The sequence below is a fragment of the Leptosomus discolor genome, chromosome 9, assembly GCF_034619465.1.
Source record: "Leptosomus discolor isolate bLepDis1 chromosome 9, bLepDis1.hap2, whole genome shotgun sequence".
Taxonomy (NCBI): domain Eukaryota; kingdom Metazoa; phylum Chordata; class Aves; order Leptosomiformes; family Leptosomidae; genus Leptosomus; species Leptosomus discolor.
In genome coordinates, this window is record NC_141399.1 from 41,141,475 (window position 1) to 41,165,796 (window position 24,322).

Below are 24,322 nucleotides of genomic sequence, written 5' to 3' on the forward strand. Positions count from 1 at the left end.
AGTATCACATATTTCAAGTAAAAAATACCTGTTTTCAAACACTGTAGCTAGCGATTTCACTTTTGCCTACAGCGTCATCCATACCGTATCATGTCTGGAATGAGCTCTTTTGTATTACATTTGATGCTTTACATTTTCAAAGCATATCCAAAAATCAGCTAAATGAGGATTGCATTAAACCCTACAATTTAATCATAGTATGGGATTATATAGTGTATATATATATATTATATTTATATAGTTTTATAGCCAAGTTACAAGCCCCTGAGACAGAGTTTATGCAGAAACACTGGCACCAATAACACTAGTGGATGGAGCTTTATTTAGATGTAATTGGCATAGAAAGCACCTGAAATTATTTATATTTTCTATTTATATAGATTAACTCTTTGGATATTTTCATAACTATATTAAGAATACATTTGTTAATCTTAACATCCATTGTGGAAAGATTATATTTACATACACAAATACGTGAAGCCTTGATGCTGAAAGAGTAAGAAGGGAAGAAAAGAAGGTGCCTGATGCTGTGCCCTTATATACATAGGTAGTGCCTTTAAATCAACTCGTATGAGTGTGGGTCCCATGTTTGAATAAAAGTTACAGGTTCAGGTCCATAATGCTTTATGCATACATGAGTTTGACAAAAACTATTTAAACTATTTTTACAAATACATTCTACAGTAACTGTGTCTACGGGCTCAGGCATCCGGCCCTGAGAGAAACATGAAGTCTGTCCCCTGCATTTGTAAAATCTACCAGATGGGACACGTGTCTAGAAGTAGCTGCTTTTACAACTCCGCAGTGAAATGCACCTGCCTGCCTAGCACAGGATACCATCCCTCAAGCGTCCCAGTGTGCATTAGGCCCCATCATGAACAGTGGCTCTTTCACTGATTATAAGACTTTGACGAGACTTGGTGTAACGGCTTGCTTAACACGCAAAACAAGCCAAAACCCAGTTCAAAAATAAAGTAGATTCCAATTTGTCACCCAACTTGTTTGTGTTTTTATATCTACCTACAGATGTTGCTGTCCAAAAAAGAAAGAAACTTCAGTTCAAGGTAATAACATTATATCATCTGTGAAAATGAAACTGTACACTTGAGAGTACAAGAGCTTCTTATATTGGCAACATTCTTCCTTAAAGTTGTTCTCTCCTAACACTGAATACAACCTTGGTTTGCAACATATTTTAGAAAACAAACTAAACATGTTTGCAGTACTTTGACAGGAAGATGGAATTCTTTCCAAACTGAAAGAATATGAATTTTGACAAGTTAATAATGACAAAATTTTTGTAGGTAAAAAGTGCAAGTTTGTGTATATTACCTCCAAGCATTTCACACTGCTACCTACAGTGAATTTCCAAGCATCCTTCATTTTGATGTGATTTACCAGTTGAATAGTACATTTTGACCAAGAGTCATAAAGTATATTTGACTGCTGCCTCCTGACTGTACAGATGCAAAGAACACCTTGAAAGGGGAAAGAAAAAAAACAAACTGCTGTCAGTTTACATTTATGAGAATGTTTTTACCCATACAGGAAATCTGAGAGAATGCCACAGTCCCAATACAAGGATATGTATATATCACAGTTCAATTTTAATCCTATGAGAAACTTTTTAAAGTGAAACTGTGCTTGTGGTACAACTGGGATCTATTTTTTGGTATATTTCTTCTCCTATTTGGAAAGACACAAAAGAACATGTAGAAATAATTAATCTAAACAGTGTTGGGATCCTAGTTTTTTAAATATGTCAATGGGATGAAGCAGGTTTCACAGAACATTTATCAAGAACTGCTATATGCAAGAAATCATACTTGATTATCCATACTCTAGTGCCTGCAATACCTCAAAGATTAGAGCACTGGGGATTTTTCCACGATGGCTCTCTGAATTGCCTGTAATTTCAGTAGCCCAGGAGAGGCAGTCCTGCAGTTGGGCATTATCAGGGCTGGCTCACTAGCCATCCCTGCTGCACCTGTTGTGCTGCAGTCTGGCCAGTTTGCCATGTCTGTATTTGTTATCACCTCTGATACAAGAGTTATAACAGAGCTGGCTAACGCAGGGTGGTATGAAAGTGCCAAATATCCTTAGTCAGTGCTTTGTGGGGTCAGTGACTCATTTGCTTTGAATGGGGAAGTTATACTAAGGTAAGAAATGACCAGTGTAAAAACAAGCCACAAAAATTAAGTGATCTTAGAGTCATAGTCATCTATTACTCATTTTTGCTAAATCACCATACTGTAGTCATCTATGTACCTTGTCATTTCTTTCACATAGAAATTTTAGCTTCTGCGCTTTCTTGTGCATAAATACTCCTTCGAGATTTCCTGTTTCCACAGAGCGTAGTTCAATCGCCTTCTCTCCCCAGCCCATGACCTGATTAGATTGAAGGTAAGCTAAAAGAAAAGAAAAGAAAAAATAATAAAAAAATTTGATACTCTTTAACAGCTGAAAGACTGATTCTTGCCTCATTTATGTCAATATGAATCTGAAGCATTTCTCTTTGATAATATATTCTGAATTATTTGTATTTTAAGTTTACACAAAAAGCCTTGGGAACAGTAACTAAATTTCAGTTACTCCTCTCAGACTTATTTTAGACTCTAGACATAAATCTTAAGTATGCTACTATTGTATATTTTAGAATCACAAAAGGTTGGAGGAAACTTCTGAAGAGCATCTTGTTTAACCCCGGCCCCCAAAGCAGGGCCAAATTAGACAAGGTTACTTGGGACCTTGTCCAGACATGTTTTTATGGCTATTTCACAACGTCTCTGAATCCCTGCTGCAATGCATCACTACTTTCAAGGTTAAAAATTTCTTCCTAACACCTAATTGGAATTTTTCTTGGTGCAACTTGTGCCCATTTTGCCTCTCATCCTTTCACTGTACATGTCCAATTAAAGTCTTGACTCTGTCTTCTTTATACTCTCCCCTTAAGAAGTTGAGTTTGTAGTTACTATGGAGTTCAGCTTAGTCTGAAACCTAAATATTTTTGAATCTGAGACTATAGCATGATTAATTTGATGTCATTAGCTCTTGTCTTCTTATTACTGGTTACATGCAATATCTCCAAAACCAAAAGAAGATACTCCAGCACTGTGGAAGCTGACTATGTTACTCCCTTTAAATCTGGCAATTAGATGAGAAATTGGAATATGATGAAGGAGTTAACCACCGATTTCAAATTAGGCACAGTTTCAATGAAAGCCCTCCAATTACTGTGTGTATGGGCTTCCAAGGTAAAACCACATTAGTAATGCTCTATTGATAGTCAATGCTCAGGAATTGTTGTTCTTGCTCAACTATGAACTGTTTTTTCATTAGTCTGAGAATTCTGGTGCTCTGAAATGATGTAGAGGGAATGTGTGCATCTGACTGGTTTTTAGCTTCAGTGGACAGTGCTTGCCTGCCCTGTATTATTAGTGCGAGCAATGTCTGTTCCTTAAAACCTTCTATGTTGACTTAAGTTTTTGTCTAAAAATTAAACTTTTAGTACACATTGATACAGGAAGCAACAGCCTATGTTCTCACTTCAGAAGAACAGCAGAAAATAAAGGCAATATGCCTGAGCGACTGTATATCCTTCTTCCAGCAGTTGTTGATTTAATATTAACGTGGAATCCTCGCTTTATAATTGTCAGAATAAGCGTATGAAAATGGTACCTCCTTGGAAACATGTGTGGTTTGGCTACAATGTTGTGATTTTAGTTCCCTCGAAGTCTATGAATTTCCCCATAATCTGTTAGTATACTTTTCTTTCAGTTATTCTTTGTGCACACTGAAGGCTTCCCTGTCACTAGAGCTGAGAGCAAAAGTCTTTCCCAGTATCTCAGCCGCGTCGAAAGAGGAAGAAACCATTGTGTTTGAAAAGCAAAACAGCAACTGAGGATAAGTGGGAGAAGAGAGGGTTATTTTCTAAAAATCAAAGACCTGAAATCAATAAGCTTTTAAATGTTTTCTTTATCCTTCAGTTCCTAGGCTGTATGACTGGGCACTGCTGCTATAGGCTGCAAGGAAGACTGTTATTAACATTTCTGAATCACTGCAGCAGCAGCATGATGAGCACCAGAGCAGCACCCATGCAACATGCAGTGAATTCAAAGGTCAGTACTGAGCCTTGATAATCTTCCCACGTGGGAGCACTTACAAGTGTTTCAGGTGACGTGAAATGAGAGCAGATTAGATACTCAGAATCCAAGTTGTTGTCTTATTCTGGAACAAAAGCTCCTATACCATGAGCAACTTAGGAGTTGTTCTTTTGAGTCCACTTTCCACCTCAGCAAGCTTTAGATAATAATATCCTATGCTCTCAGCTGGCAACACACAAGGGCGTTTTTATTAGGCATAATGCAAGATTGTACTGGTTTCCAGCAACTCTAGACTGAGACAGGCACTCTGGTGCTTTGGACAGTAGCTCAGCAGAAAAGGCATATACTGGCTCAGACTGATGTGCCAATACTGCTTAACGTACTGGAACAAAGTTATTCAGAGTTACCTGAAGCTCCCCTGCTTCACCCACATTACCACATATCTTAAAAGACCTACAGTTGTTCACGGGCTGTGGTTCTTGTTACACCGTTTACACCAGCGTTACTCCCTGGACACCAAAGAATATATACCATGAGGTTAGTATAGCAAAGTGAGCTCAAAATCAGTTTCTTAACATCATGAAAGCATTAGCAACGCTCTAAACTTGGGGCAAGACGGTATTTCCTGTTTACACCGTGTGTTGACATTAAGTTGAGCAGAGCCCCCATTCAGAGAAGTGACTGCTTCAAGGGGACATGGTTGAGATAGAAAGGTGAAAGGAATTACTGAGCCGTATTGGATCCATTAACTTCTTACAAAGTGTCACTGACGTGAACTAATGATCTCAGTTGCACACCAGTAGCACACTCACAGCCTGAGTCAGACAAGTGCACTTGGTACCATAGAACCCAGGTACTACTACAATCTCACTTCCCTTCAAATAACTTTTTCCAAAAAAAAAAACCACCCCACAAAAAACTTTTTCCCTTCAAAAATCCCTTTTCTGATCTCATGTACTGAATTTGGCTCACTGGCCTAAGCAGTTAGTCCTAATTGACCTCTGCATGAGAGCAGGATCAGGCCAGCTTTTAGCAAAACATCGTCAAATTGGGCTTTTCTGATCAGTGTTACAGAAATAGGGCAGGAAAGGACCTTAATGCATCTGCTCTTCCATCCGTAGCTCTGTGCCACATCAGTATTACAGTTGTTTGTCTAACCTGACCTTAAAGACCCCTTGTGATGGAGACTCTCAAAATTCCCCAGGCAACTGATTGCAGATAAACCAAGAAGTTTGAAATGAAGAAACTGAACATGAATTAAAAGAGCCTGACCCACTTTTGCATGCCTGAGTCATGCTATCAAACTCCATTTCACGGTAAAAGAGAGTGTACACTGCTTTACTGAATTCCTTTTTGGAGACAGTCAGTATGTGCATAGGTGAAATTCAATGCAAAAAAGCTACTGAATTTTGCTTTTGTATACATGTCTGAGCAAACTGCTTCAGGCAAGTGTGCAGCTAGGCATGAACACTAAAAGGAGAATATCCAGTGATAACTTTGCTGACAGTAAAATATACCAGCTATTAGAGACTATACAGACGTTAAAATGGAGTACACTTCTACAGAACCCTTCTTTGGCCTTACAGTCAAACCCAGTATACTCTATGAAATTGCCACTTTTATTGGTTCCCCACTTTTGGGGGAAAGCATGTTTATCTATTTATTTTTAGACAAATGGAATGGAGACATACATGTTGAGGATTGGGAATGGAAATAACCCGCAGAGATACCAACAGTGTCCTGTGATGTAGCAAAGCTTGTTCCCACTGAAACCCTCTCCAGTGATGCTGCTGATCACCGAGAGGGACTGATTAGCTACTTGCATGTATTTCTATCTGTTGCCTTGCTTTAAAACTTACTGCCCCCAAATTAGGGAATTTTGGGTAGGAAAACTGAGGAAGCGGTCAGTAACATCTCTTATGCAATTCTGTTGAACAGTTTTACTGCTATTATTTATGTTACCTGGATAGAAGTGGATATTTTTCTTCCTCCAATCACAGCTCTGGAGAACTTTTACTAAATGAGAGAGGCTAGAGAGTGAAAATCAAGCAGAAAAAACAGCTAAGGCTGAATAAAGTCACAAATGGACAAATTATGAAATTGGCTATGGAAGGCAGGTGTTTTTCTGCTGTATGCTTTGGTTAGATTGCACTGGATGAAGGGCTAACACATACAGTTCCCTAACAACCCCAAGCAAGCTAGGAATAAATTTATGACTAAATCTTTTTTTTTTTTTTTAAACACCTCTGTTTCTATGCATGTCTGTTCCAAAGCTTCTCTGCTCCCCGTTGTTGCTCACTCCTTTGTAGTTACTCCCATAGAACTGATAACCCAACCCAGAAATGTATCTGGGGTGACAGTTTGCTTGTTTGAGTGCTTTTTGCTGTTTCCTGGGGAAAAAGTGCACGGGAGATCTGACCAACAAGAATCATTCCGATATGAGCAGGCGTTCTCTGTGCATGAGCTGGACAGCAACTGTTTCAAGAACTGGTGAGTATTTTGATAGAGCACTGAGGCACTAAATTCAACCATCTTTTGGTAATGCTGTTTGTTCCTCTACATAACATCTTTTTTTCCTTCTAATTTGTACATGGCAAAGGAAATAAGGACTTTTATTGGTTCCCTTCTCTGGGAATATCCAGTTTTGTGCCAACCCACCAAGACTACAAACTGTAAATAATTCATTAATCACACAAAATGGCAAAAGTGCTCCCAAATCTTATTAACTTGATGTTTCTTAAAGCCTTTTTAAATCCCATTTTATAGAAAGAAAATATTACAGCTATATTTGTAATTGGCCCCACATATATGAAATATCTTTCAGATTAAACATAGATAGAGTACTTCTACAATTTTAATTTCCCACAGGATTTGAGTTTCTTCTCTCCAATTTCTTATTGACAGATTGGTCACAGAGGTCCTAACTTAAGGACTGTGAGAATAAGCTATATTTAGATTCCCTGCCCTAAATCCATCAATTATAATACAAGCTATTCTTTACTTTTTGTAGTCAAGATATTCTTACCAATTACAAAAGTTTCCTTTCAAAATAATTGTTTAAAGAAATCAAGAAACGAGCAAAGGATGACTAGAGAGCACCCTGAGGTTAACCCAAGACCCTTCTATCTCTGAAACACAGAGTGAAAATTTTGAGATAAGCTCATACAGACTTTAGGAGGTCTGAAATGGCTCTGGAAATTCCAGGAAAACAGCATTTTTTAATGAAACTTTAAAAGTTCCCCCTAAGTTTGCCCATGCAAATAACACATTTCTCTTGTAATAGTTAATGTTTTTGTCTGGAGCTAAGAATTTCAAAAGATCAAGAAAATTAATAGGAATTAATTGTGGGAAACAATTATTAAAATAATAGTTAACAGAGCTCTTTGTTCAAAGTTTGAGTTGTGTGTTGAGTTGTAGGTTGGGTTAATTTGTTTTTAGTGGAAAGGTGATTTCAATCAGAAGTCAAATTAATTTTGTGCCACATCACAAAGACCGACAATTTCTGTTCCAAAGAAATCCATTTCTGAGATACTAGAAGTGCTGCAGCAGCAGCAGCAACACAAGGGTTCTCAAGCTACCATGTTGGAAAATTTCCAAATGACAACTCAGAGGGGCTGTTTGGAGACTGCCTCCCTTCAGCTGTGGAATCCGCGGAAGTGTAAACCACGAAGAGAGACAGATGGATGGAGACAGACACCTTTCCTTCCAGAGAAAACCTACAGTCTTGCCTTCTGAGCACTGGGAGAAGTTCTACAAGGAGCTAGCTGTTTACTGAGCTCTCCTACCTTACCACCCAAAACAATTCATCTAACTCGCCCTCTGCGTCCTCAGCAGGATGTTTCATCATACCTGTCCTAGCTACCTGTCCCTGGATGGGCACCGCCTTCCCATCTCGTGGTGCCCATTTCTCTGGACTGACTACGGAGAAAAATCCAAACTATTCACATACACAAGACACCTAACTTCTATATAGTTAAACTCAACAGGCAGGATGCCACCCTCAGAGGCATCTTCTCCATCCTCTTCCTATTTAACTGCCCTAAAATACTGTAACAACAATGCTTAGGCAATTTTGTACCGATAGCTTTCCATGCAAATGATTATCGTAGTGGTGTGCTGAAGAACAGGAGAAATAGCTGCATGAGCATCTGGAAAGGCAAATGTCCAAATGGCATTCTTTCTATTAAGGTGTAATCAATCTTGAGAAACTGAGAATATCATGCCTAGCCAGATGTATACCAAAGGATGTTTTAAATTAGAGCAATTAACTGGCACAAAAGATCACATATTCAGCTGGTCCAAAGTGGTGAGGCGTTATTCACTTCAATGCCAGCTGGGTACATGCAAGGAAATTTTTACTGAAGTTAAGGCAGTGTGATTTCCAGGCTACAAGAATGCTTTACAAACCTATTCCTCATAGCTGTGGGTTTGATGATTCAGTACTTTCAGCAACATTAGGAAGGACTTAAGATCTGTCTGGTCCACTTCTGAGGCATTCCTGCAAACTCTGGATTAAGTGAAAAAGCTTTGAGAGCAATCAGTGCCCAGTGACACAAACAGCAAATTTCCAAGTAGGAGTCATAGATCTATGTGACCCTTCTTGCAATATCCCTCTTTCTAAAGCAGGATGTAAGAAAGCCCTTTGTTCCTTATATGTCTATCATCTGTCTTTGAAACACACTATCTAGTAATAGTGACTCTTTAGGACATCACATATAGTAAGAATAATACAACTGGAAAAGCCTGTAATTGTTGCAAATAACATCCATGGTTTAGAAAGTATTAAACATGAGATCAGGTTTAATCTCTGCAGGACACTTATATAAATGCAGCTGACTTTAAAATTGTTCCCTCCCAAGGCAGGAAAAAGGAGTTCTGACCGAAGAAGTACATGTGGGAAAACAAAGGAGAGTTTAAAAATTTATGAAAATCCTGTATCATATGTGCATACCATAAGGTGGATAAGACATTACAGTTTGAAGAAAATGTTATGGTAAGTAAGCTTGCTACTTTTAGTAAGGCCTAAGGAAGCGTGTCCTATAACAACATGCTTCTTGAAAACTTCTCTCTCTTCAGGTAGCATTTGTCAGTGCAGCTTCCAGTTACGTTCAATATTTCTCATTAGAACTCTCTTTACCCTAGCTGAGTAATTGCTTTTTGATTATTGATTGTTTCTTATGGTGTTTCTAACATTAATTCAGAGGGGATGTAAAATTTCAGCATATCGAAGACCATTGGATATTCCTATGGAAAATGGAGAGTTGACTTGATACGTTTTAATTATGCACTGTAGCTCTGAATCCGGGCTGAAAACCGGAGACAGGGCTATTCAGTGAAGGGAAGGAAACACTCTGTAGTTAGCTTATAACCTTATACCTGGTTTTAGAAACTGAAGCACTTTTGTTGCTGAATTTTATTGAAATGGTGCAAAATATGAGTTGTCTTGCAGCGATCTGTGTTCCAGAGGTGGGCTTCTTACCCTCAGTACTGTTGAAAACCTTTTAACAAATGTCAAACTTGGCATTTGCTTGAGTGTTATTCCACTGATTTTAATGGACTTTTCCTGAAATGTCCCAGCTAGAAGTGAAGGGAGAAAGGTGAACATCCTCAGTTTTTCACTGTGGCATCCAGTTTCTGCCAAGCTAATAATATGCTCGTGTACAATCTAAGTGTCTTGAGGTTTTTTTTGTTTGTGGTATGTTTGTTTTAAGATGCAGAAGAACAGGAGTGAGCCAGAAAATAAATTAAAAGCAACAAATAATAAAACCAAAAATGTGCCTGTGTTGTTCTTGTTTTTTCCCACACTGTTAACTTGAAGCCCTCTGGGGAAGGTGAAACAAAACAGCCATCCTGGCTACAGGACAATCAGAATCTCCTCCTGCAAAGCCAACTAGAAGCATGGAGAGACTGAGAGTCTATTAGGAATACCCTGGGCTGGCACCACTGAATTTAAAGTGATAAAATTAAGAGGCTGTTTGACAGCAGTTACAGACTTCAGTAACTGACCTCTTTATAGTTGTGGATTTTTACATAAAACGCTATGGGCCATGAACAGTCAAAGTAGGAAACGAGCACCTTTTTTCCCCTCTGTAATTCTTGTAATCCTCCCTGTGAAAACCAGTGGTGAGCTGCATCCTCGGTGAAGTTTGGTGGTAGGATGCAATAAACAGTGACGAGTACAAACTATCATCCAGATGTGAAGACCCTACTGCAATCACTGGCTGTCTTAATTCAAACCTACATAAATCTGTTTACACTTTATACATCTGGGTTGCTCAGAAGTTGCTTTATGTGCCATACAACCACTTTCATATGGATACAAACCTTATAAAGTCGTCATGCTTCATGCAGCAGAATCCTATATTTAATAAAGTGCTATTTTTCATACATACCTACAGATGCTGGCATTTCTCCCCACTGTAAAACAGTCTCCTTTGTGAAATGCCCATATATATCAATGTAGATGCCTTCATCTTCATAGGTGAGTAAAAGCTCCATTCCGCTGGTATTTGGGAGGATGATAATGGCATGTGGGCGAATAGTCCCCTGGATCTAGAATAATATTTTACTAAGATTTATATCAGAAAATGGACTGTGATTTTAGTGACTACATCAATCTAACTAGCTTGGCAGAGCAATAAAAAGAACTAGCTCATGGCTCATGGAAAGTGAAAGAAATGCCTGTTTGCAGAAAGGCTGTATAGTTCGCTAGCGAGCCTCTGAAACAGGCTTTCTCCCCTCCTCCCCCTTTGAATATGACAGCAGGTTTGCAAACAAATCAACATTCACTATTTCACTTTATATTTACCAGTATTAATTAGTTTCAAGAAGCCATGAAGCCACTGAGACACAATAATATTTACTTACTCACTCACAAAACACTTGCATTATATAAATAGAAGAAAGGTGAAATAAATTTGAATTCACAATTATTTCAGAAGATGGAGGAAGGACAAAAGCTTCCACATTCCAGGAAATCAGTGCTTTCACTTTCCATGATACTGCCCTATCCCCACTCAGAAGCTAAAATCTGTAAATTTAACAATATTTACAGCAGGTAGGAAAGTTACCTGGACCTTTCAAACACAAGCTACACTCTGTCCTTCCCTTCCCACATCCTTCACTAAAAATAGTTCCCCATTTAAATGGTGCTCAGCATACATTTTCTGCATGCCACAGGAACAGTGCATTTCACTCACACAAATTATTTTAACAGCTGTTCAATGCACTAGAACCTCTCCCAGAAGCCAACATGTCCCAAGTGAAAAAAAAAGTCCAAGTATACAACCATGAAGGTGGGGGTTTTATGAAACTGTTTTTGAAAGAAAAAGAGGACAGCCTTAAAAAACAATAACAAAGCATTTCCTTGTTTAAAGCACTACTCAAAACAGGATGTTAAATAGTAAATTAAACCACTACAATTAATATTTTTATAGGAAGCATATGACTGGAGTTTCTACATCCACATTTCACAAGCCAGCAACACACAGATCTTTTTTTCTTCAAGCACATACATTTATGCACACCATAAGGGCACAATGAACAGTAAAAGAAGCACTGAAGCTGTACTTGCCAAACCGAATACACTCAGGCCAACCACTTGACTCCGTGCCTCCGCAACAACTATCCGTAACACTAGAACAGGTATCCAGAGTCGCAGAGCAATTTTAATGCGTTGCCTTGGTACTCGCATGAGCGATCGAAGCAGGTAAGAGATGAAGAAAGAGGTGGGGAACCAGGAAAAGAGGCTACCAGAAAGCAAAGTATCTAAAGTCAGCCTGTTAAAGTCTGGTCTGTTGCCACCACAAAGCTCCTTGAGAGAATTACCCAATTCTAGCAGATGCTCTTTAAAATAATAAAATAATTAAAAGGATAGAGCCACTGTAGCAGCAGATTTATTTCAGGTCTAAAACTCTAAAGGGAAAATATATTTTTAGTACATGCTAACTTTTGGTTGAAGAGCACACACAAATAGAGTCAGTCTTAAAGGTGCCCCACATATTCAGGACAGTCACCTGGGAAATCTCTCTCATCAGGTACATAATTATATTTGCAGCCTGTTGAAAAACTAAAGCCTCTATTCTTTGCCTTTTTTATCCTGGGCAATTATGCTAATGATCTTTTTGACACGTCATTATTCACCTTGCTTAGCAACCAGCTTCCAAGGATGGCATGCAGTCACCACGCTCAGATTTATAAATTGATGTGAACTTTCTATGGTTGCATAGTTAACAAAGCTACTAATTGTCAGATTAAGTAAACCCTCTAACAAAACAAGTATTAAGTCCCTTAAGAAAACCCAACACAGAAATAAACAGTACAAGCTATTAGCAGGTGATTCAACAGTTTGTTCTGAACAGCTAGAAAAAGTTACTTTTTAATTAAGAGCAGTTTATGAACTTAACAGCCATCCTCAAACATTGTGTCCATCAGAAACACAGGTCTGACAATGCGAAGGCTGTCACTTGTCAGGGCAGCCAAGTGATCAAGTGGCTTGCACGGGAGATGTGGGTTTTCATTTGCTTTGAAAATGTGGGGCTGAGATGGAGAAAAAGCAGTTAAAAACCCAAAAGGGTTCAAGGCCCAGGCTGCAATATGCAGGTCTGGGATGAGATTTCTCAGATCTCCCCAGCGTAACTTTGGGACACATTGCCTTGGGATGCAAGGAGGCTGTGGCACCCGGATGAGCTAACCCTCTGCCCCTATGGAGCCCTGTTGACTTCAGGGAGGTTTTCAAGTGTGCACAGAAGTTTCCTTGCCAGGAGCCTCCCATCAGACCGGAGCCATGGGAGCCTGCTAGTTTTCTGGACCTAAGCCCCCATGTTTGTCTGGCTTTGGGACTCACAACTTTGAAAAGAACTGCCTAGAACAGCTAAAAAATAAGCAAACAAACAAAAAACGATTAAAATCATAGCACAGACTTCATATTGGACAGCCCCATGCCAATCATTCACTTCTGCAGGGGAATTACTTTGCTGTTTACTATCTGTGTTGAAGCAGGAATTTAGTGATCACTATCACCTCAATAAACAGATGCACAACACAGTATGTACACATCGACCTGAAATCAACATCTTCATGCCAACTTCTTGGCAATCTAATGAGAAAATCCTGAGGAAAATGTAAAAATTCTTCTGAATTTAAGGACTGATTTCATGGGCAACTGAACAGTAAGAAGATTAGGAAATTTATTTAGTCTGGAAGTTGGGTTTCTGCAAAGGCACAACTGAAAGGCAAACGACATTTTGCACACAGAGCCTGGATCTGCAACCTTGCTCCATGGTGAAGAAATGGGGATAATTTACAGGTGTGCATGTATACCTCGCTTCTCTAGCTACAAGTACTCATCGGTGCAAGGGTAACATGCTCACAGTGAATCAAGATTAAAATATGTTGCAACAGTTTTAGTAATCCAGGCCAAATTTCGGCTCAATTCAGTGATAATTTAATCAGCTTGTTAGCAAGACTGAAAAGCACAGTGGCAGATTGTAAAAGTCACCTAAATTCATGTAGATATTATTGTGTCTTTGATTGCTTAAGTCGTCCTAAATTTCCAGGTAAATCAATTAAAAATAGTACTGTCCATACAACAGGCTTTCTGACATTAAACCATTAAAACTGATATTCTAAATGTGCTAAAAGCCTTTTAACAGAACTTCAGTGTTATACAAGTATGTGAAAAGTGGTTTTCTATTAGCTGGCATACAATAATTATTCCCTTTTGAAATACAGCACAACTCTCAACCTGATCGTCATCAATATACAGCCCAAAGAACAGAGGCATTTACATAATTTTTTGGCGTATCTTACGTGTGTTGGAAGGTACAGGTCATACACAGATCCAGAGTCCACATCAATAGCGTGAAAGCCTACTAGTGAGCCATATATGACTTTTAATCTTTGTCCATTTTCAACAGTCAGGTCAACTGACAGTGGTTTGTGATGAAGTGAGGTAAAGGACTGGAAAAAGAAAGATACACTATATAACACAGTAAAGGGGCTGGTTTACAGATCTACATATATGATCCTCAGAATTTTCAAAACTCAAAAGTTAGATATCTTTGTTAAACAGCATGTTACATTTAAGAAGCGAAGTTTCCATCATCCACTGAGTTGCAAGGAGAGCTCAATAATTCACTTGTGTTTTGAAAAAAAATCCAGATTCTAGAAACAGACTAGGCAAAAATTATGCTGAGTACCATTCATGTTCAATTTCCTCCTTTTTTGAGGGAAATCAGCATCAAGTTTGGGAACTCAAATGCACATTTTGGCACAGCACTGAAACAAGTTATTCACATCTAACAGAATCACGACTGTGACAGTTTTATGCCTGCCATCTCCAATGTATGTCAAATGAGCTACATTTTCCTTAAACGAATACTCATTTTAACTAGAAATAAATGTTATACAAAGCAACAAAAAGCAAAAGCAAAGAGTATATGACAGACAGTGATACATCTGAACTAAAGTGAAGTTTCACTTACCTTAAAAGCCATGAATTTGTGATAAGGCTTTGGAGCCCAAGCATAAACCTCCACTGAGTTTTTCAGAGCAATTACAAGGAATTTGATTCTCTCATATTTTACTGTAACACAAGAAGAACGATTCCTTAGGTACCAGACAGACGCTTAAATCAAAGACCATCTAATCACATGAAATAATTTCCATGGACTACTTGTAGAGGTAGACATTATCTAGCATGGGAGACTAATGGATTCTGGACATCAATATTTAATATCACCAGTGACAATACCTTGACTGAAAACCTATAGTTCATTTATTCTCAGTAAAGCCAGATGACTGTTAACAACATTTATATATTGCTTTTCATATTTCTGTGAAAAAAATTTAACATATATATCTTACTAGTCAGAAAAAAGGTCTTGACCCTGCAAGCTAAAGCCAACCTACTTTATTTTTTAAGTGTGAACACACACTGACATTGCTGGTTGTGAATAAGCTACTTTTGGAGAAATGGTGGTGGTCGGCTGAACAATTCTGTTACACTCTGCAGGACGAAATTTCATTTCACTGTTCACGTGTGGGGTTAAATCCCCATGTGCCAGTGTGGGCGAAGGACTCCCATGTTTCTGAGATGAGTAAGCGTTTAAGAGATGAGGAATTTCTCCATGTTGATTAGCTCATGTCGGGCCCATTGAGAATAAATGAAGAATCATGCACTGAAAATTAAGGCATCTTTGTACATTGTATTTTCACTCCGCCAGAGACAAGCATTTGCTTTGGAAACAGAACACTAGGGTATCGCATCCCAATGCATTCACCCTTCATTTTATATTCAGTGTCTGCTTGGCAGGGATTTTTAAAAGATGCAGGTGTTACACTACTGAAGTGAGGTTTGTTTTCTGTGGGAGGAGGGCTGGATCAGCCCTTGCTGCTTACAAAAGGAGCAGTTCACACTGGCCAAATATATAGAGGCATGAAGGGTGGATAAGGATGGACGCTGGTCAGGAAAAATCTCACATAGGCAGAGAAAGAAAAAAAACCCAAACACCACCAAAATGCAGAACAGCACATCCTTTTCCTCTTCTACCTGGACAAATGGCTGTAAAACCAAAGGTCAGGATACAAGAAGGTTCACCAAGAGATAAACAACAGCAGCTGTTTTGTCAAAGAAGTAAGAGCGGCTCGTCATATATAAACACAGAAGCTCCTACCAAATGTTTGCCTAATTTTAGGATAACTATTTAAAAAACAAAAACAAAACCAAAAACCCAACAAACCCACACCAAACCAAAGATGAGCAACTGAAGTGGAATATGTGGGTGTTTAGCCACAATCACAAAAGAAAGTAACAACGCACATCTGTTCCACATTCCTGGATTTAACCCTTGCCACACTTGAAGCCATGAAAAAAAATTTCAAGCGAGGTATTTATGAGAGCCAGCCACCTTACTGTCTCCTGCACGCCTCTGTATCATTTCTCTATTTGACTTTGAAAAAAATGCCACTTTCATACACCATCTTTCACCAAAGCAAAACTTGCACTATATATCACACTGCCTCACACAGTTAAATGACAGAACTATCATGATACTGATGTTCATCTTCAAGAATGAACTGCCAGAAAGCCAAATAAAAGCAAGATGTTTTTTCAATAGCTACAGTACCATTTCCAATGTGTAAGTTTAAACAGAGATACACTTAGGTCTTTTATGATCTAGAGACAGGGATGAGCTGTAGCACATCCAATCTGCTCTACCTATGGACATCCTACAAATATGAGTTACCAGCACTTTACTAGTCCAGTTCCTTAGCAGTTACTCAGGGCCAGGAGGGAAGCTGAATAGCATGAAGGTGGAAATCATCAGTCTAATTAAAACCTTAAGTAAGTTCAGAACTTCTAAACCACTGACTGAGCAACAGACCAGGGCTGGCACTCCCTTATTCCAGCTGTCACAGGGAATACCCATAACATCATCTGGCAACTGCTGAAAGAAGAAACACTACCTGGAATGACAGGGAGCAAAGCATCTGCCATGTGAAACAAGGAGGTTTGAACTAACTCAGATACTCAGCCCAATATAATCCTGAAACGGAGCTGAAGAAAAATGCTGGTGTCACGAGATGCAAAAGGGTGATTAAGCAGCTCTCCAAGGAAAAAAAAAAAAAACCAAGAAGTCCTCACCGACTTTGTAGTGTACACAGCCTTCCAGGTCACCCACAGACACCCAGCCTTGCCGCTTCTCCACCTCTGGATCATTGCGCAAAATTTTATTTCTCAGCCATGATAAGTAATATACCCTCAACTTATTCTTCTTCCCTAGGATTTGCAAGAAAAGGCAGACATAAGGCTTTAACTCACTGAAGTACAAACTTTTCCACACTTAGAAAAAGCAATAATTTTGCGACCTTGAGTACAGCGGGTTTTTGTGCCTGTTTGAGGCGAGAGAAGAGTCCAGCAGCACAAAAGAAAAGCCCTGTGTGACGGTGACACGCAGGAGGGAACTGGAACACAAGCAATCCTATGGCATTTGGCATACGTGCACTTACCTCGTAACTCAAGCTTCATGCAAGATTTTCACACCTGACCTAAATTCTTCCCTCAGGCCAAAGAACAGGTCTCTATAGACACATGTATTATCAGAAATAATCACATTATCTGGCATTTACACTTTGATGAGAAGGAAGGAACACAGGTATGGCCTACAATGGCCATTTTGAGTAAGTGACTCACTTAGTTCTAATTAACTGGCAAACTTCATTACAAGCAGCTATTTTCTTTGGGATGCCTTTCCAGGTGAGAATTACTTTGTCATCTTTCATCTCAGTCAGTCTTTCTGTTGCTTTAGTTCGCAAGGACACACCATCAACAGCAGTCTGGGATCACAAGCCAGTCTAAAGAGAAGGACTGTGTCACATAATCAGCTGGACCTGGCAAGATGGAACAAACAGCTCTCACCATTGCCTACCACGGTGAGTCTGGACTGGAGACAAGGAGCTGCCATTCCTTGCTGGACCTACATATCTGACCTTGTTATGTACTAACCATCCTTTGAGGCCACTCTCCTCAATGGAATAGGGAATAGGGGCCTCAATACCTTGCAGGGTCCAAGCTGTTTGTCAGCAGAGGTTGAAGACGTTATTCCCTTTAATGTTACTGATGCTTTCACAGTATAGATCACTCTCATGTTACTGCTCATACATCTTGTTGAACACAGAATGAGGTTATTTAATGATATTTTAATAGAATTGCACTTAGATGCTCACCCAACACAGAAAAAAAGCAGACTGACAAACTATAACTTGCTGAGAACCAGTTAATTTTAAGGATATGAAACACTTTGTACTTCCCACAAACCATTTTACACATTAACCAGGTAATGAAATATCCCAAAGCCTCTCTAAAATGAGAATGTAAATGTTAAAAATTCAAGAGAGTTTTCCTATTAACAAGAATAACTGCCCTGTGATTTTCTGTAAAAGGAAATTCCTCAACCTAGTTTATAACCTAATTCTTCTTTTTAATTGCTTCCAACCCCAGTGCAGGTCAGATACTTTTAGACATTGAACTAACCTGATATAGTAATTAGCACATTGAGTCCTTCCAGAACATCCATTTGCTGGAATCGTCTCCTTGTAATCAGTGAATAAACTCTTCCTTGCCCACTTCTGTCCAGCAGCCACAATCCATTCTCTGTTCCCACCAGTAAATTTACTCCTGTCGATACATAGAAAAAAAATACTGCATAAATCACCTAACGACTCAGAGGCCACCGAGCGTTCATTGTTTTGAGAACTCGTTCTTAGTTACTCTCACTTAGTGGTACTTGGTAATTTCTCTGTTGCTCTGTGGATGACCTCCCAGAAAAATGAATAGGAAAAAAACGGATCTCACCATTACAGTTTTGACCCATCAGAACATTTATATGCCCACATAACTTGAAGGATGAGTAGTTCCGCTGAAGTCAATGCTCATTTAAACAAAAAGGAAAATGCTTTGCGAACTCGAACTTCTCAGGTGACCTTGGAAAGTGCCTGTGAGCACTACAAAAGTTCCAGTCCGGCACCACTCCACTGGCAACACAGGAGACCCAAGTAAGTGATCTAAGGGTCTCTACCGATTAAAAAAATAAAGATCCCTCTTTCCCCAAACACAACACTCAAATCACAGGAGGACCAAACTTGTAGGAAGAAGGGCTGCTGTTAGGAGGAAGTGGAGTGTTTGTCTGAAAACAGTCTGTGTGTTGCAAGAATGCTTTCAAATGCCAAATTAAAGGAGTGAATCCATCTGAAATCAAATTGCTCCCAAGGAAGCGAAGGCTCCAGTGGTTTGCTGACATCAGAGGATGTCAAAAATTGTGCTCGGCTGGCATGACAGCTATGTTTCCTAATCAAAGGGTTCTAAATAAATGACATGAGGTATCCTGCTGTAACAAGCAACCTCCTCTACTGGCAATGCTCTGATGAGTACCTGGTGCTCTTCAGCCTCAATGCACATTTAATTACAGACCTTGCCACACAGTTCTGTTCTTAATTTAAAATCTTGGACTCCTACAAACATACATTACACAAAATCTGTGAAGCTGTAAACTGGAACTCTACATTTCCTTTGGATAATGTTTCATCTACTTCATTCATTTTCCATTCCAGACTCAAAAAGTGAGGAGGAGTAAAAGGCTGGGTGAGTCCCATAGAACATGTCTGTTCTTCTGAAGTAGAAGGACAGTTAAAACAACTCAAGAGCTTAGCTAGTGTGAGACTGGGACAAGGTCTACAGTTGTTGAAAACTGGTCTGACTACATTCATCTTGGTTTTATACCATGTGAAGCTGTAAAAAGGGTGATCCAGCAAGGTTCTGAGTAAGCACTGACAGCAGAAACTAAGGAATTTAAGCTTTTGGAAAGACTGATGCCTGACCTGCTTCAGATTCATGGAACACCTAACACACGACAGCAAAAGGCTTCAGGTTTGGATTATTTCCACTGGGTCAGGGCTTAGGGTGATCAGCCACACTCGTATGCAGCTAAGGCAAGAGTAAGTATCATGAGCCGCCTAAGTTACTAAAACATCTGCAACTTTTGGCTCTTTAAACAAGCACAGTTTCAGTTTGGTGCCTGATCAAAACATTTTCTCATTCTGATGCACAAAATCCTTTGCAACTGTAAGTCATCTGTTTGCCATCGTCTACCAGGAAGGCAATGTCATGCAAGTGAAGCAGGTATCTACTCAGTGATCCACTCCAGGAATTTCTGACAGGGAAGGTGCAATACAACTGTGAAATCTGCCTGGCATATGCTGCCAGTGTCTCCTGCTGCTGCCTTCCCTCCATACACATGCCCAAGTACTTCTAAGCTTACCCCACAAAGCAGCACAAAGAACCTCCGAGTTGAATTTCTTCTTGTATTTACGAATTTCTGGACTGTCACTCTGCGGGCGGATATTTGTTGGGTTGACATTGACAACAGAGCCCTTCCTTGCATTTTCTCTCCTGACAGGCTCAGGTTTTGCACTAGATGCTAGAATGAAATATACATGCAATCATGAAAAATGCGAGCGTTTGACTACATCTCACATTTGACCTGTTTATGGCAGAATGAAAGAAACCCCAGAGAGGTGAGAAGACACCTCAGGAGCATTACACAACCAGAGAAAAAAAAACATACATCTGGAAAATTCCTCAGGCATTCCTGAGTAAGCACTGTGGCAACACAGCAGCAGAGTACAGCAAGCCACATCTGGAAGAAGGGCAGAAGCAGTACAATGAAAATTCATAGTGATGTGGAGTTTCAGTTTCTGGAGATGTTACTGACAGTTTCCATTTCCAAGCAATAGACCCTCCCCTCTCCCCCGCCACCACCAAAAAAAGAAAACAGGACTGACACTTTATGAGAAGGGTAAAGCACACTTACGAGAACTGCAGGAAGGTCCTACTGGACTGGTGGGAGGGGTGATTGGCAGAAGTCTAGGATCTATGAATGAAGTAAACGATGTTGTAGATGATGTACTGCTCTTTGAAGGTGTGCTTTCAGTGCACGGGGTCTACAATGAAAAACAAGAGCTGCTTCAGGAAGATGATGCCAAGGAGCAGACAGCACACAGCAATGTGGTGCCTCTAAGGTTCAGGAGAAACGGCATGTGGCATACTTCGACATGATGAACAGTCTAAAGCAGTAGATACATAGCACAAATTCAGTGACAGAAGAGGAGGCCTGAGCAGGGAGTCGTGTCGGCTTGCTTAGGCAGGCACTGCACTCACTGAAATAACCAGTCCCCAGAAGAAGAGCACGTCGGTCACTCCCTGCTGTCTCGTCTGCAGCAAGGCGTTGCTCAAATCTCTTTGCAGCAAGGAGGATGCTGTTGCTTCAAGTAAGGCAGTTTAGGATGTGAGCCCTGACAGAGCCAATATCTGCCTCCAGTGACACGCTTCTCCCCAAGAGACCCCTGTGCTCACAGCCCTGTTAAAGTCTCTTTGGGGCTGCTGAGACATGCTGCCCTGGAGCCTGTGTGCTCCCACCTGACACTGGGATGGAAGAAAGCCAGGGACAACGAGCAGAGGCAGAGCAGAGTGCTGTGTTGCTGACATGACAGGTAAAGGAGCAGAGGGTACAAGCTCTTCTAGCTTGTGTAAAAGGGAAGAAAAAGAGGAAGGAAAGAAAAGGGAGCGGGGTGGGGGGGCAAACAAGCAGAACAATAAAATCTGTTAGGAAGCTCAAGATTTCTTATCTGTCCGTTAGACAAAACTTTTAAAGAAACGAAGGGACGTGGTGAAAAAGCTCATCATAAAGAGAGACAGGATAGATGAAGACTGTCATTCTCAGGCTCCTAAGGGTCGGAGGAAAATGATAGTAAAATTCATTCAGTCTGTAATTTATCTCTTACCTTATTCAGAAGTTTGTTCTGAGGCTCCTGGCTAGTCAGTGGCACTTTTGGTGGGTTCACAGAGGAGTCTGAAATTTGGCTTTGCTGAAGGAGATCCGGCAGGAGATAGTTCTGGTTGTTTACATTCCAGAGGCCTTCTTGGATGCTAGAAATTTGTTTCCCTAAAATCTGATCCTGCACATGAGAATACACAGTTAACCCCCACATTTAGCATACTTCCAATGCACTATGCAACTCGCATTAATTAGGTCAATAAATAATGAGCATATGGGGAGGGGTGCTCTGCGTGATGCACCATGTAAAGACAAACCCTATGGAAAGATTAAAATAAAAAATTAAATACAAAGGTGTGTGGCAAACACCTGAGTCATCAACACTGGCTTCCAATCCTGAAGCCCTCCACAAATGTTCCTTGTCTGCATTACCTCAACCACAGGTAAAGAAGCAACATCATCCTCAGAGACACTTAAGGCACAATGACTTGTTCTAGTGTTACAGATCTAACCTCTGCCTACCACAGTGAGAAGCAGGTACTTCTCAGTTCTGGACCTGCATTTAGTTCAATGCCCCTTTCACGTCATTGCTACCTTCTGTTTACCGAATTAGGAAACCTTATCCTAGAACAATGACATTCAGTAGGATCCAGTATCAGAATTCCAGTACAATGATGTTTGGTACTGCACACCAGCTTCAAGGAAATACTTGTAAACTACGTCAGATGCAAGGCACCACACAAGCTCTCTCTGCAACAGAACAAAATACGGAGATTGGTTTCTGGGAACAGATGGCTAGAAACTTTGAGAGGAAGATGGGACATGTAAAGCAAGCTGTGTCCCAGTTGGGGAGGGCAGTGCAGAGGGATCTACCCCTGGCCATGATGGGTCAGGGTACCTGATGGAACCTAAAGAGTGACAGGAGCCAAGTGCTACACTAGAAAATTCCTCCTGAACTACGTCAAAGCAAAAAGCACTGCCACACTTGAGCAGCTACTGGCTGGTTGTATTCAAGGCAAGTCTGTACATTGTACTGACTTCGATAAACAACCTACTGAAACCAGATCAGCTTTTTTGAATGCTGGCCAAAATATATATTTAAAAAAGTAGGTAATTCTAAATAAATTAGTCTTTTAAAAGCCAAGCAATTAACTAGAAATCAAATTGGTGCTCTAAGTATTTTACATTTTAATTTAGATATTAAAAAAACAAGCCAAAATATACATGTCAATATTTAAGATTAAGGAATCAATCCAGTACGGGGGTTTTTTTGTTCAGTTTTGGGTCAGATTCAGCTGAACTGAACCAAACTCCCATCTGAATCATTTGGGCAGTTTGGTACACCCTAACCACTTCAAACCAGTTCATGCTGACGGGCCAGGGAAAGGGATGTTGGAAGAAGTTATGGAGACTCATGATGGCTGTGGTTGGTGAAACAGAGGTGGAAGTAATGGATAGGAGTTTCCCTGAGAAGGAGGGAGAAGACTGGAAGGCATCAAAGAGATTTGTAAGGAGAGGTGGCAGTCATCTATTTGTTTTCCCTCCTGCCTTGTCCTCCCCAAACCCACCAGAAAATGTGATCTCCACTGTTCTCCATCCTCCCTCATCCTCAGTCTGGGCCTCAGAGACCCCATTCTTCTCCTTTCCCTCAAGCAGCCTATTTCCAATGTCTGGATATCAGGGGAAAGGGAAAGCACTGGGATGGTTTTGCCACAAGAAAAATACTAGTTTTGCCCCGTTTATAATTCCTTCTCCAAAGCAGGGTCTTTTCTCCTCAAGGATGGTGAGACAAAGGCAAAGTGGGATTAAGTGGGAAGGCCCCAGTCAGGAAGGATGCCACTCTGGTCTGAAGTTCAGAAATCACACCAGAGGTAAAGAAAACTTCTTTTTCTTCCTAGCCCTGTGCCAGCTCACACAAGCAGCTCTGGGGAAAACACCAGTTTCACAGCAATTATTTTCCCTATCTGTGAAACGCGAGTACGCTCAGTAAGATGTAAGAAGTGCTCTGACACTGACTGCAAGTCTTGTTACTGTAATTTTTTTTTGTTTGTTTTCGACCACAAAGAATGTTGTTCTGCTTTGTCTGTCCTCGTCTTTTCTGCACTAGTATTTATCAGAGGGGAAAATCCACATGACTTGAAGTGTCTACTAGAAACTACAGCTGGGAAGGAACCACAACATGACATAGGAGAAGATGTGTATATTTGTGAAGCCAGTAGGGAGAGATGAAGTGCTTTTCCCCTCTTGTGGTAATATTTTAAGTAGTAAGAGGTAGTTCTCTTTAAATTGGAATAAAGAAGGTCAAGATTTTTAGAAATAGCAACAATGCACACCAACAATAATCAACAGTATTGCTTTTTGCAGCCTGCCCAGTGCCTTCAAGAAACACGTCGAGACCAGAAACTACTACCAGGTCAATAACAAGGACAAATAAAGAAGTGCAATTTTGTACCTAAATGTAAGCATTTTTATAGGAAGCACAAAACCTGAAACTACACATTTTTTCAAGGCTTATAGCTATAATTTGCAATGACAGAATAGTACTTCAGAGTGAAAATGCTGCTGAGACGAAATGGATACAGCGTTTATCATGCACATTAACGATCTGACTCCCCCCCACCATACCCACCCCCTTACAAATGGCCAAATTACCTTCTGTTCTGCAATGGTGCTTTGGGGTTTCAGTTCAATTCCATCTGGTACTCTCGTCCTTGAGAAATCTGCCACTCTGCTGCTTAGCAGTTGCCTGGAAACAAACTCCAGTTAATGAACAGAACTACTTCAGTGGAAAAAAGAGCCCAAAACCCAAAAAGTACAAAACCCCACATACACGTGTTCAAAAGTGAGCATAATTAACATTCACTAGTTACGCTTAAATGTTCTCGT

General features: G+C 40.1%; 1 protein-coding gene across 1 annotated transcript in view; it reads right to left on the reverse strand.

The window, feature by feature from the left end:
• Positions 1–1,333: 1,333 nt before the first annotated feature.
• NRK (Nik related kinase) overlaps positions 1,334–24,322 on the reverse strand; it is a 103,276-nt gene continuing 80,287 nt past the window's right edge. The window contains exons 21-31 of the mRNA XM_086470547.1: positions 24,089–24,182; positions 21,444–21,617; positions 20,474–20,603; positions 19,922–20,080; positions 18,139–18,282; positions 16,750–16,884; positions 14,588–14,688; positions 13,914–14,063; positions 10,496–10,655; positions 2,269–2,408; positions 1,334–1,478 (exon numbers count right to left, since the gene is read on the reverse strand). Coding sequence (XP_086326673.1) covers positions 1,395–1,478; positions 2,269–2,408; positions 10,496–10,655; positions 13,914–14,063; positions 14,588–14,688; positions 16,750–16,884; positions 18,139–18,282; positions 19,922–20,080; positions 20,474–20,603; positions 21,444–21,617; positions 24,089–24,182 — 1,471 coding nt within the window. The 3' untranslated portion in view covers positions 1,334–1,394. The remainder of the gene's footprint in view (positions 1,479–2,268; positions 2,409–10,495; positions 10,656–13,913; positions 14,064–14,587; positions 14,689–16,749; positions 16,885–18,138; positions 18,283–19,921; positions 20,081–20,473; positions 20,604–21,443; positions 21,618–24,088; positions 24,183–24,322) is intronic.